The sequence below is a fragment of the Peromyscus eremicus genome, chromosome 15, assembly GCF_949786415.1.
Source record: "Peromyscus eremicus chromosome 15, PerEre_H2_v1, whole genome shotgun sequence".
NCBI classification, from domain to species: domain Eukaryota; kingdom Metazoa; phylum Chordata; class Mammalia; order Rodentia; family Cricetidae; genus Peromyscus; species Peromyscus eremicus.
In genome coordinates, this window is record NC_081431.1 from 6,894,739 (window position 1) to 6,909,014 (window position 14,276).

The 14,276-nt window shown below is 42.0% G+C and overlaps 1 protein-coding gene across 1 annotated transcript in view; it reads right to left on the reverse strand.

Moving 5' to 3' along the window:
- Ush2a (usherin) overlaps window positions 1-14,276 on the reverse strand; it is a 697,985-nt gene that overhangs the window by 294,826 nt on the left and 388,883 nt on the right. Inside the window, exon 36 of the mRNA XM_059281179.1 lies at window positions 10,134-10,296. Within this exon, the coding sequence (XP_059137162.1) occupies window positions 10,134-10,296 (163 nt within the window). The remainder of the gene's footprint in view (window positions 1-10,133; window positions 10,297-14,276) is intronic.

Genomic DNA, 14,276 nt, shown 5'->3' on the forward strand with positions numbered 1-14,276 from the left:
GGGACAAGGAGGAAAATAAAGCTGAGAAGTGGAAGGCTGAGTCAGAGAGACATTGCCAGCTGCCACCAGGACAAGCAGCATGTAAAGATACCGGTAAGCCACGAGCCATGTGGCAATGTATAGATTAATGGAAATGGATTAATTTAAACTGTAAGAACAGTTAGCAAGAAGCCTGCCACGGCCATACAGTTTGTAACCAATATAAGTCTCTGTGTTTATTTGGTCGGGTCTGAGCGGCTGTGGGACTGGTGGGTGACAGAGATTTGTCCTGACTGTGGGCTAGCCAGGAAAACTCTAGCTACAGGACACTCTCTTTCTTCAAATATCTATAACTTGGCACGTATGTAGCTGGAGTTTTCCTGCCTGGCCCACAGTCAGGGCAAATCTCTTTCACCTGCCAGTCCCACAGCCTCTCAGACCCGACCAAGTAAACACAGAGACTTATGTTGCTTTCAAACTGTATGGCCGTGGCAGGCTTCTTGCTAACTGTTCTTATAGCTTAAATTAATCCATTTCCTTTAATCTATACCTTGCCACATGGCTCGTGGCTTACCGGCATCTTCACAAGCTGTTTGTCAACGTGGCGGCTGGCAGTGTCTCTCTGACTCAGCCTTCCACTTCCCAGCTTTATTCTCCTCCTTGTCCCGCCTACACTTCCTGCCTAGCCAACGGCCAATCAGTGTTTTATTGATTAATAAGCAACACATTTGCCATACATCCCACAGCACTTCCCCCCCCTTTTTTTTTTCCCAAAAAGGAAGGTTTTAACCTTAACAAAGTAAAATTACATATCATTTGGGAATTTGGGCGTAGCTTCTCTTACTACTTCCTGCTGGAAGGGGGAGCTGTATCTTATGGGGAAACAAAGAAAACTTTAGGATCATGGAGTAGTCCGTGAGGCTGTATCATCTGAGCCAGTTGCCTTGAAACCATTCTGGATGTTGGATCATCTGGGCCATGGTGTCATCAGAGAACTTTCAGGGGGTCTTGGCTGGTCAAACCTGATGTATCTTAATCTTGAACAAATCCATAGCCTCTGGCTTTCTGTGGGAACAAAAGCAGAGACTCCTTTCCAAAGTAAAGTGCTGTGGGATGTATGGCAAATGTGTTGCTTATTAATCAATAAAACACTGATTGGCCGTTGGCTAGGCAGGAAGTGTAGGCGGGACAAGGAGGAGAATAAAGCTGGGAAGTGGAAGGCTGAGTCAGAGAGACACTGCCAGCCGCCACGTTGACAAACAGCTTGTGAAGATGCCGGTAAGCCACGAGCCATGTGGCAAGGTATAGATTAAAGGAAATGGATTAATTTAAGCTATAAGAACAGTTAGCAAGAAGCCTGCCACGGCCATACAGTTTGAAAGCAACATAAGTCTCTGTGTTTACTTGGTCGGGTCTGAGAGGCTGTGGGACTGGCAGGTGAAAGAGATTTGCCCTGACTGTGGGCCAGGCAGGAAAACTCCAGCTACACACGTACGTCGTCGCTCTTCATTCAACAGGTGCTGAGTACTTCCCATAGGAAAAGAAGTGGACCTACACCAGGAAGATGTATGGTGGGGCCAAAACAGGTTCAAATCCATCTGCTTCTTGGCTGACTGCCACATGCAAAGCTCCCCAGATGGTTTGAGTATTGCTAAACATTTTAAGTTTTTCTCCCTTTTAACAAACAGGGGAATTTTATTTTTCCAACTATACAAATCCAATTATATTGATTTACTGAAGTATCTCTGGAAGGAGTTGGAATGGGCACACTCCCCTACAAAGATGCTATGCAGAGTTCCAAGTGAGAACTTGACTCTGGCCCTCCCACTCTCTGAGGCGTCTGTGGGCTGAGTTCTCTGACTCTGGCTGCCCTCTATGGTGGCTATTTACATACTATCACTATGTTGTTTCCTCAACACGCACAACAGCACAGGTGTGCTCATTCATTACGTCAGGGAAACAGCCAATTAAATGTCAGACACAAATCCAATAAGCTGCTGCATGAGAGTTGAGAGATGAATTCTAAAACAAGTTTGATAAATTAATGCTTAACTCTGTTCTTGTGGAAGGACCTGTCCCAATAATATATTTCTATAGCTTTATTGGCTGCGACATGATGTACAATCAGAAATGTCAATATATGCTGTAAATGTACATTCTCTAACCAAATTTTGAAAATGACATAAATCTTATTTACAAAAAAAACCCTGCAATTATTTTTAAGCCAGACAAATGTGCCTTTAAACAACCTTCATGTTTACATTTTTCTTATTTCCAGAAATGTGTCAAAATTTTATGCACGGCTGTAATCACTATAACTTTTTCTTTTCTTCCTCTTTTGTCTTTTGATGAGACATTGTTTCCCAAATTAATACTAGCTATGTGTCTACATTCTTAATGTCCCTGGGGATGATTTAAAAACACCTAAAATGGCCAAGGAGAAAGGTCCAGGGTTGTTGTCCTGTTGTCTACAAGCCACAACACTCATTCCCTTTCTTTATGTCTGTCAGGAAATACACAGTCAAACTTGTCACCTGTTGCCTGTCAGCCCCTGATGAGAATTTGTGTAAGAGACTATCATGGCTGCCTTATACTTTCATCGGGTGTCGGAGTCTATACACTGGAATTTTATTTTAAAACCTGGGTGGGACAGGAGTGTATATTCTTTGACCTTATGTTCTCAAAATATGGATCCTGGAGTCAGGACAAACGACCCTAAGAAACAGACCTACAAGGAGGCAGGTCAACATTTGGTAGTAGTGGCAGCAGCGGCTGCCAGACTGACACTGAGCTCCTTTACCTCAGCTTCCCTTTCCTCCACCCTGGAAAATTCGCTCCACAGCATCTCAGCTGAGTTCAGTCTGGCTGCCTGTCCCTCCAACTCATTATGGGGAAATGAATTCAAATTGCTTGAAAAGAAGCGGCCTCTTTCATCTTCCCACTGACTGACACACAGCTACAAAGTTCTCCAACGGGGATTCCGAGTTACAAGCTGTCCTGCAACCCGGGGAACAATTCCCCCCTTGGTGTCCCTCCCAGGGGGCAGCGTGTCAGAGATACTGCATGGCTTGCCAGTGGACTCGGAAAATACACAGCTCCCTCCACACTGAAAAACAGGCCCCAGGGACCATAAAACAAAGCAATCCCTTTCCTAACAGCCCCAGCCTTCCTGCAGTCTCCTTGCAACTTCCAGGGATCATTATTTTCTTTTACCTTCCCAAGAAAACAAATGTTCCCTATCTCCTTTCTCTTTGTAATTTTGATAAAACACGGTTTATTGGGGGCGAGAGGAGGAGGTGGAGAGTGGGCATGGGGGAGGAGATACTGTGCAAAAATCTCTGGATTTCTCTAGGTAACCTTGACCCTCACACACTGCATATTCTAAGTTGTTCAGTATTTGTTGAGATCTGCAGCATTTGAATAGTCACATGCCGTTCCTGGTGACTGGCAACGTCTAGGCAAAGCAAGTCCATTGGGGTGGGAGCGTTGAAAGGAGTGTGGACCACACAGGCACTCTGTGTGTCCCCTGTAGCTAACGTGCAGCCCAGGAGAGGGAGAACAGCTCTTTAATGCGACCCTCCTTTGTCTCCTGCGGGAAGCAAATCCCATCATTGTGAAAGCAACCACCACCTTCTAGAGGCTCTGGAGGCTGGGAAAGCCATGGTAACCCTGTGCATCAAAGCGCCTCAAAAGCCAGACCTGCCCACTTTCCAGAACCTCCCCACTCCATCTTAACTCCTGGGACCTAAGGGCTCACCCTCTGAGCACGCCTGTCTAGATGCCTGATTTTGCCACATTCTGTTTTGGTTTTTGTTGACAACCATTGGAGAAAGACTTGCAGACAAATCGGGAAAGACAAGGAATGTTTAACAGTTTAAGAGGCACCCGAAGTGTTTCCCTGCTGAGTCAGGAATCTACACCAGGCTCTCCTTGCGCCCCCTCTGGGCACCCACCTTAGGGTTGTGTCTCCCATCCCATCTCTTCAAGTCTGAAACATTGTGGTGATTCCAAATTATTCTCCATTAAAATGACGTGCCCTCACTAGGTTTCTACTTAATTTCCTGCCAAAACAAGAAGTATCTATTGTAGAAAATTAAAAATCCTAGTTCACAAAAAAGGGAAAATGGGAATATAAGCCATTCCTAAATATAATTATGCAAAGATAATGCCTCTATTCTTTTCAAATCTAAACTTGTCCCTTTAAAAACAGTCTTTTAAATTATTGTTTTCTTGCTTGTGTTTGCTCAGTTCTTCTGAGCAAGGAAACACGTGGTTAGTGCTACCCCTTTTTCCCTTGTCCCTGCCCTGCTCTTTCCTACAGCTTCTTTCCTCTTGGAGGTGTCCCTGAGGGGGATGCATCACCTGAAATCTATGTGCTGTATCTGTCTCTACTTCAGAAGTGGAACTTCCAGAAATCCCCAAAGTCGTGGTTACAGCAATACAAGATTATCAATCTGCTTTTACACCAAAAGCATTTCCCTTTGAGATGTTGCAAGATCATTTCCATTCATCCTCTTTTTATTTTCTCCATAATCCACCATTTCTTCCTCAAATTCGTGCCTTTATTCTGTGCTACAACACCAAATAGGGGATTTGAGAAAAAGGGGCACTGGAGATGAAACCTGAGCTCCGGTGCACAAAGGACTCAGCAATTAGTACATCTCAGACACAAAACAATCTGCCAGGTCATCAACCGTTGAAAATCACTTCCCCATCCATTCAAAGGAAGGATAATGAAGAGCTAAACAATTCTCAGAAGATACCACAATCACCACTGGGGAAAGAGCAGGATGTGTGGCTCAGACACAGCATTGTCTACTAAAAATAGGATTGCTCTGAGGACCCCGGGAAGCCTGGTGGTGGTGGAGGGCTGGCATTGGGGAAAATGTGTGCTGAAGGAATTCAGAACCTGTTCATTTTCTCTTCATAGAGATACTCTCTATTTCCTATCTTGGTAACTGGATAATTTTATAATATTTCAGTTGAAAATGTTTGGAAAACTCTGTAAGATGGATAATTTCCACCAAAATTCTTGACACAGATTGTTTTCATGCATGTGGTTAAATAAATTAAATATCATGTGTAATTTTCAAGCCAGTTTCATGTGAGCCAGGTTTCTGTTACTTGTTGTAATTTACTGTAGTTTTTATTGAATTCACACATTCTCTTTATTTAAATATAGCACAAATTAAATATGTATGAAGCTGTTATAAACCTACTGCCTAAAATTAAAATTGTTAATGAATACCTATGAGGTAACTAGCAACACCAACAACACAAATTCCCAAATGCTCAAGATTTTTCTGCTGGTTGCTGAGAGTGCACAGCTCACCTAGGTGAGGTGAGTGACTCTCTCCGAGAGCCACTGAATCCCTGAGAACTAACTGCCCACAGACCAGTACACAGCACCCGCTCACCCTAGGAAAATCAACTCACATCACATACTTCTTGAATCGAGTGGATGAGACAAAACAGGCATGATTCCAAGAGCTAAGTGCTAAATCTTACTGCAAATGGCAGGATATGGGATCTCCCATTTCCTGGTGAGGAAGGAGCACCCTGCTTAATGTTGTGACTCACAGTTATTTGTGCTTCTCTGTTCTCTCACTGTGTTTTCACATTCGTGTCCATAATTAAAATGAGGGAGATCCAGCTTTCCTCAGCATCTTTCCCTAGTGAATTCAGTTCCATTGGTCATCCAGCAGCTGGGCTCTTGCCTCACATGTGAGAATAGACTGGCTGGTGTACCCTTCTGTCTCACCTGTTTGCAGGCATCCTCTGGGGCCAAATTTTGGTGTTGTTTTATAGACCTCGTTAAAAATCAGTTTGAAGTCAAAGTATTCAGGTCTTTCCCATCTAGTAAGATTCTTGTACTTCAGGGACAATGACACTATATGCTTATAATAAATAACTGCAGTTATATGTAGCAGATGGATGCTCACTACTAGACAGATAGAAATTCCTGTTGGTATAGTATGGGCTTCTAAAGATACAGATCTGAGAGTGAGGGCTGCAAGTTATTTCCTAAAAAGTAGCCTTTAAAAGCTACTTAGTGACATTAACATCTGCATGCATGTGTTACATTCTATATGCAGATGTAACCATACTTAGTTACAAAATATGGGAGAATAAATATGTACATGTCTATGTGGGGAAACGAGAGATAGAGGGCCAATAGAAAGTATCATCCTGTTATTGATTAAAAAACCCAACACCACAAGGGTGTAATTGTCTCTGTCAGCCGCACATCAGTGCTGTCCTCATCAAAACAGCTCTGGAAGTTCTCCAGGGAATGGGAACTTCATAAAAGCTGTTTGAAGGAATAGAAGGAAGGAAATCCCACAAAACAAATAATGAACCAGAAGTGAAAATGGAAACATAGATGCTGGTGCAGCTCTGCCCACATGAGCCTCCAGCAAAGGTGCACACAGAGGACTCTGTCAACTCTGGGGATAAAGTAGATTATTTAACAAGTGACTCTGGAAACAAAGGGATACTTAGTGTTTGATCTACACACTGTGTATTACACATGGAGGGATTGGAGTATGGGAATTTTTGAGGGAATGATTTTAAGTGCTAGAGAAAACATCAATGGGAAAATTTGCAACGTTTGGAGCAGGCTTTCCTAATAGCCAAGGAGATCCTACAGTTCAGTAAAAAGAGATGCCAAAGACTGGCAAAGAACAAATTCACAGAAGAAACATGTCCATTTCCAAATGCTTTACATATGAAAATCTCTTCAAACTCCATCTCGATAAGAGGATTGCAGAGTGGGGGTACTGCGAGGTACTGTTTTCAGTACATCAAGCCAGTGAAGGTCAGTGTGACAACATGCTGATCATATGTGTGGCATGCACACACTTTTCCTAACCTGTACTTCTGTGGAGTGAAATCTGAAGTATCTAACACACTTACAACACATTTCCTTTACCAGGCAATACATTTTTATTATAACTTTTTTATTTTGCTCTTCCCTGGGAAAAACTGATTCTCCCACCAGGCAACACATTTTAAGGATTCATCTCACTAATTAATATACCTGTAAAGGTATAAAATGGGATATTAATCCATTGTGGTATTATTTGCATAACCACAGACTTAGACAAATGTCTATTAATAGGGGACCAGCTAGATAATGAAGGTGCCTGAACAAACACACTGAGAATGTGAAGCTTTCCTATGCTCATTGCAACATCTCTGAAACTGATTTAGAAAAACAAAACAAAACAAAACAAACAAACTGGTGCCTCAGCATGCAATTTGGTATCATCTGTGTGAGAAGTAAGCTGTATGTGTGGGAAGAAGAATGTAATCATTTAATAGAGGAATACATGTAGATACATGGATGGATGGATGGATGGATGGATAGACAGACAGACAGTTGGATGATAGAAGAGACTAGGCACACCAGTTTCCTTTGAGACTCATGAACAGATTGGATGCTTCAGCTGCTTCTTATTTTTGTCTTTTAAATTTTGACTCGTGGGAAAATAACATCTGACGAAAGGATCATTTTTAGGAAAAGAAAATCTTCCCATACAGGCTGCCTAAGTTGTTACAAAACGTGGCACTGGCTTTGTGAAGTTTTTGGTTCAGAACCAGAGATGCCACGTGGAACAAGGTTCCTGGGTGAGTGTCTGCAGAGAGAGTTGCCTGTCCTCGCTTGAGAACTAATGGCCCAGGCACAGACACCTGTTCTTCCCCGCCCTGGGAATCCTAACCACTAGCTCTTCCTCAGCAGCCATCACGGTTGTTCATCACGTCAAGAAAATAACCAATTAGCCATCCGACAATTCAGTAAGCCGTGTGTAACTCTGGGACGCAGACGATCTCTTTTATAACTGTGACGAATTAACTTTTAATTCCTTTCTTGTAGAGCCACACAGACCTCCCAGTCCTCAGTGTAAATGCCACCTAGCTGCTGATAGCCAACAGGATGAGGTGTCCAAATCCTTGTTCCTGACATTGTTCCAGTGTCAAGAACCAACCAGAGGAGGTTGCTGGGGCTAATTCCAAGATGCTCCCTGTGCTTCCCACCTTGTCCCCTCTGACTCGGAGTCAAATGCACACCACAGGACTCTCGAAGCCGAATCTTGTAATTGCTTCCAATTTGTCTGTTTTGCTTTTGGCAATTAACAAACTGAAATCTTATCACGGAGGAGTTCATCTCATTTATAAGACTAGGTTTTTCCCGCCACTAAAATATGCAGGCGCTCTGTCCTTCACTACCGGCAGGAGATAAATGGCTGGTTTTCGTTGCTGAAGAATATATAATGGTTAAAAAGTCACTTTTTTCCTCCAGCTCTACATAAATCACGGAACTAGTCAATATTTAATAATGCTTGCCTTGGTCTGGAGTCCCTTGATCACCCCTGTCATGTGTAATAGCTCCCTCTCCGATATCTTTGACATAAAAGCTCAGCTTTACTGAAATGCTAACATGTAGAGGGTCATTACGGATCGACATTTACCTTAATCTGTGACTGCCAACCATGAACCGATAAATTCCAGCAGATTCCACTGGGAGAAATCAGTAAACTTCTCAGTGGAAAGAAGTGAAGGAAAATTCTGCCGAGGACAGAATACATTTTCTACAAGGGCTGCTTAGCAAATGGATTCTGACTTTTGAAAGTTCTCTCGCTGCCCAGCTTTGCAACATTTAATACCGTTTTGATGGTTTGAGGGACGGGATGACAACCGAAGATGACAGGACTTAGAAGGCAAGCAGAGATGTTCTCTGCAAAAACAATGCAAGATTAAACACGAGGGGGACACGGCTCTTGCATTATTCACCCGGCTGCCTTGGCGGAAATAGCTGGGCTGTCATGGGTCCGGCCTAAATGTTGCTTCTTTTTTCAAATCGATCATCACTCCTTCACCTCATAATCTTACGAGTGCTTCACAGCAGAATACATCAAAGCCCTGATTGCATAAAAAAGGGACAGGCCAATCTTTGAGGGGATCAGCTCAGCCTCCGCCTCAGAGTCCATTCACTGTGCTCATTTGCTTGCGGACACACTATGGAAATTTAGCGATACCTTCTTCAAAGCCTGCTTTCCTTTCTGTTCATGCTTTTCTACATATTGGGGATGCAATTAACTCTTCTAAGTAGACACGACACAGAAACAAACATGACAATCTGGGGGTGGGTGGATACTGTTTCCTTTTCACCAGAGTGTGCAACTGTTATGGCTTTGCCTATTCACTACTGGTTAGAGAACAAATATTAAAAACCCTCCTGAATAAATTTAGCACGACTTCTTTGGAAAAAAGTGACAAAAGAAACAGTTACTAGAAATACAAATTAAAGTTTCTTGTAAGACCCATCGTGCAGTCCTTCCCTGGTGGGCTTACAATGAGTCATGCTAACAGAACCCAACTTACTGAAACTTGATGACATTTTCAAGGAACCCCAATAGCCACACCCGAATTGCCAGTTTAGTAGAGAATTAAGAAAATGACGACCAGAAATAACGTACCTGGGATAGAGTGCAAAATCAAAGCTGAAGTCTTTGCACAAATACTATTTTAGGCTTGAACTGTGTTTTAGGCAAGGAAAGGGCACACAGGAACTCTCCTCTGCTGGAGATCCAGTTCAACACCCCAGAGGTGACTCAAATCACAGACTGTGACAACGCCCAGCTGTATGCTGATTGTCCACACCTATGGTTATGCTTAATGTATAAGTTAGAATGTTAGAGACTAACCAGAAGTAATAATTAAACTGAGCTATTGTATCAAGATGATAGAATAGAAACCATGTACATATAGTCTTTCCCTTTCTTTCTGGAATCTTCTATTGAATAGTGTTGGGCTGGTTGAACACAGGTGGCTTAAATGCCAGAAATGAAACCACTTCTGTCTTGTGAACCTGACTTGGGTTTGCACATAAGAATCATCTTTTAGTTCTTAGTCACAGATTAAGGTAAATGTATAGTGTGCTAAGACACATGCTGCTGGACCCTCCTACCCCAGCTGTGGCCATCTCTGCAGCTCTGGGGACCGCACACTAAGCACAGCTTCTCTAACTCATCCACAGAGGTTGCATCTTTAGGGAAAATCAAGAAATGAAAATTAGGCTAAAAGCAAGTGTTCAGGTACAGATAAACAATTTTCTGATATTACTGAAGGTGTAAGAATCACACACAATTTACCTTGATTTGCATAGAAACTTCCAGTAAAAAGAACTGAGTAGGTTAAGTGCCCATTAGGGTGAAGAGGTGCTTCCCATCGCACGTGGACTTCTCGGGATCCCTCAGTTTTGACATGTACATTGACCATGCCTTCAGGCGGAACTTCTAGAGTCCGATTTTCTACCTGTGAGTGTAAAAAGATTTATTGTGTTTGCAAATAAAATAAGTGCATGCTTTGATTTGGGCAAATTTCTTCAAAGAATCTTTTTGCTGCAAGCAAACTAGGGTGACAGTAGCATCTTGTCAGAGTACCTTGTTTAGTCAGCAGGATCAAAGCATCCCTTGTGTTTTCTTCCTCCTGCTGCCGAAAGCTTAGAAATTCAGTTCCTGATCAAGACTGTGCATTATCATTTCCAGAGGATGTTGACTGGCTCATGGTGAGCCTGTGTCCATGACTGTGTGTAACCACAGACTATTTTCAGAATTGCTTAAGAATAATTCCTTAGTGATACACGTGGTCTGTTTCCCTAAATTCCCAATTTCCTGATGGGAAGGATAGACTCTTGGGTTTGAGAAAAAGCCACCTATAACCTCTACACTCCCTCTCTGCCTTTCCCTCCCCCACCTCTGTCTCTGTCTCTCTGTGTCTCTCTCTCTGTTATCTGAGCTGTGTTCCTTTTTTGCATGAAAATATGGCACCAGGAGCTGAAAACTCCCTGAAGAAGAAACTGATATTTAACATAAGTTAAAAACTGACTAGGGCCTCTTGTGTTTGTGAAGTGTTGGGATCTTGAATATCCATAGCCACGTTTATCTTGGGATATCTGTTGATTTTTCTTTTTTCTTTTCCTTTCCTTTTTTCCCTGGATAGTTATTTACCACCCAAGTCTGAACCTGATTCACATCCTCTTGACCATCAAGTGCAATCTCTGGAATGCATTCACTGAGCAGACTACAAGCCTCTGCCAATCCAAAAGCCAAGGATGTCATCAGACCGCATCCGGAATCCACAGCAAAGTCCCTGGCTTTTCTGTGGCCTGCCTATCTAATGTTCCCGTCACTGTATCTGGTGAGTGCATGGGCTATTTATTTATTTATTTATTTATTTATTTATTTATTTATTTATTCTTACTTACTTATTTATTCTTTGGTTCTGTGATTACAAAGCATTCTTGAATGTTTCTACATGTAACATGTTACTCAGGGCAGCCAAAATCCACATTTCTGTGTCATGTTCATTCACATTCAGCTCAGAATAAACTGCCTCTGATTCCCCATGGAGTGAGGCTACATTTTGCATGGACAGCTTCATGAATGTACCGTAGTGACTCTAAACCGAGAAATAATCACATAAGAGGCTGCTTTGATATTAGTCTGCCTGTGCAGAAAATGAAGAAGGACCCTGAAATAAAAAGGAGTCTTGACCTGGACAAGGGTCAGAAATGGCCTGATAACTGAGTACAATGACCAAGTGTCCAAAGGAAGACGAAGTTGTTGGCAAGAAACTAGAAAGGAGCTCATGATCTTCTTTTTCACTATCTTTTAATCTCTGGCTAGAACTTGATAAACTAAGCATCAGTGGATCTTATTCAACCTTCTAAAGTGTATTGACTATGTAGGTAATTTTCACCTTATTCTTGTGTGTGCATGATTGAACCTGTATGTGCAGGTGCATGCATGTACATGTGGGGGCCAGAGAGCAACTAAAGGCTGTGCTTGCTTGGTGGAGCTCCCTGTTCACCCTCTTGTCTTAGTCGCCCAAGAGTCGGGCTGTCAGGGTTTTTAGATCTGGTTCTAGGGAACCAGAGAAAAGTTCTCATGCTTCTAGAGAAAGCATGTTACCAACTGAGCCATGTCCCCAGCCCCAGACAAACTCTAAACAGACTCATTCATGCCTCAAAAGATGATCAAATACGAGTTCCCATGGCAGGCAAACAGTCTCAGTTCTGAAGGCTTTATTTGTTAAGGTGAATATATTTTTCCAGTTATGAAAATAAATGTGAAAAAGGCTGAGTGCTAATTTTTAATAAGTGTGAGGTTGCAGGTGTTTTCTCTTTATCAGAGAGAGGCTCTGGGATTCTTCGGAGCCCTGCTTTCTGCTCATGCCTTGCTTAAGACACAAACAGCTATGCACAACAAGCCATAAAAAGCAAGATTGGAAAAGCTCATTCATCAATTTAATGTTTCATAATAATGCGGCTACTTTAACTATGTGTATGGTTACAATTCCAATCATTGTACAGAAAAGGGTTTAAAGAGTTCCAAACAAAATGATGCTCAAAAAATTGAATAATTAATGGTAATTCCAGATAATTCACTTAAAATACCCTGACTAATTCAAGATAAACATCTTCTTAGGTTTCCTTCAGTGTTTGGATAAACATTCTGACTTTTACTCTACACTAAAATTGACAACTATACCATTTTTCTCTGACTAAGAGGGTTCTTTTTTTAATTAAAAAATATCTATGTTACCTTAAAATGAATATGATGGTAAAGGCTCTTGGGAGGGTAGAAGTTGGCTCAGCTTTGACCTAAAATTTTTCTTTGAAATAGAAAATAAATTTGAGAACAAATGTGTGTGGAAACACAGAAACATTTCAACAAAATTTCCATTCTTAAGAAAACTCTTAATATGTTCCAGAAACTCTTAGGTAAGTAACATTTCATTTACTTTTTCATGCTAAGCCTTTAAAGGTAAGCATTACTGGGAAATCAGAGGCTTCACAAAACAATTGTGTTTCTGTGAAGGAGCCTGAAATAGCAGGTACAGAGTGGCTTCTTCCCCTGTTTTCCAGCATCTGCAGAAAGCCATACCTGTGCTTAGTTCTCTTTACAGATTTATTTTATTAGTTTTAATTATGCATTGGTGTGTGTTTCAGTGTGTGGGCATGGGCACGCGAGTACAGGAGCTCACAGCGGCCAAAAGACAATGTTGTTTTTGCTGGATCTGGGGTCTAAGGAAGTTGTGAGCAGCCTGATGTGGGTGTTGGAAACCAAACTCAGGTCCTCTGCAAGAGCAGCAATCGCTCATAAGCTCTGAGCCATCTCTTCAGTCTCCAAAGTGTTTTTTTATATTAGAAATCCTTCAGAAGTCAAATATGTTCTTTAAATGGACAATAATGGGACAAACCACAGGGGAATTAGATGGGAATAGAGCAATTCCGCCTTAATCACCCCAAATAGCTCCCTTGGTCAGACTGGGATGACAAAGCCCATTGAGATATCAAATCCTTACTCTATCAAAACAGTAAGAATATGAAATTGATGCACAAATGATTTGTTTTTAAAACCCCTACTTTACCAAATTTGTACCATTTTATTTTCATCTTAAGGGCCATTTGCCCATGTGAAGTGTCTACGATGCCACACTTAAGACTGTGAAGCATATTTGTCTAAGGACATGCTGAGTAGTATTTTTCTGCATGTATGGAAACAGTGCTATTAAATTTGCAAAAGATGTAAAAATAAAAAAGCCCAGTGTATTTGTGTCTCTAAAATGTAGAAGTCACTATTAAGGACGAGCTGAGTAGAGAGAGAGAAGTGTCAAGCAGAGGAGATGGTTTTGTGCTCCACACCAGCATGGAGACTGGAGTGGACGGGGACCTGGCAGGGTTGGGTTTACAACCCAATTCTCCTTTCCCTTCTTATCAGGGCCTGTGGTATTTGATTTCTAAGGTTAACATTGCTTGCCATCTGTACAGGACAGAGAGTAGTAACTGTGTCCCCTTGCTTAAGGTTCCTAGAATATCTTGGAGATGAGGTGGGGCAGCCAGAACCACAACTCACAGTTCACACTGGGAAAAAGTGCACGTTTTTAAGCTCATAAGAAGTATTTCTTTGCTTTAATATATATTCTCTCTGTCTCTCTGTGTGTCTCTCCCTCTCTGTCTCTCTCTCTGTGCCTCTCCCTCTATCTCTCTCTCTCTGTCTCTCTTTATCTCTCTCAATGGAAAAATGGAGAAGTGCTGGCCTCCTGCCATTCCTGCTTTTACAGGTTAGTATCCATCAGAGGGGTCTGCACAATAAATGCTTGATAGCAATAAAGACTCAAACCCAGTCTCGCCAATATACTGCTTTACCTTCTTGGAAAACAACCCGTCTCAGAGCAGGTGGGGGTGGGGTGCTATCAAAAGTAAGGGAGTACAAATTAAATTGAAGAGC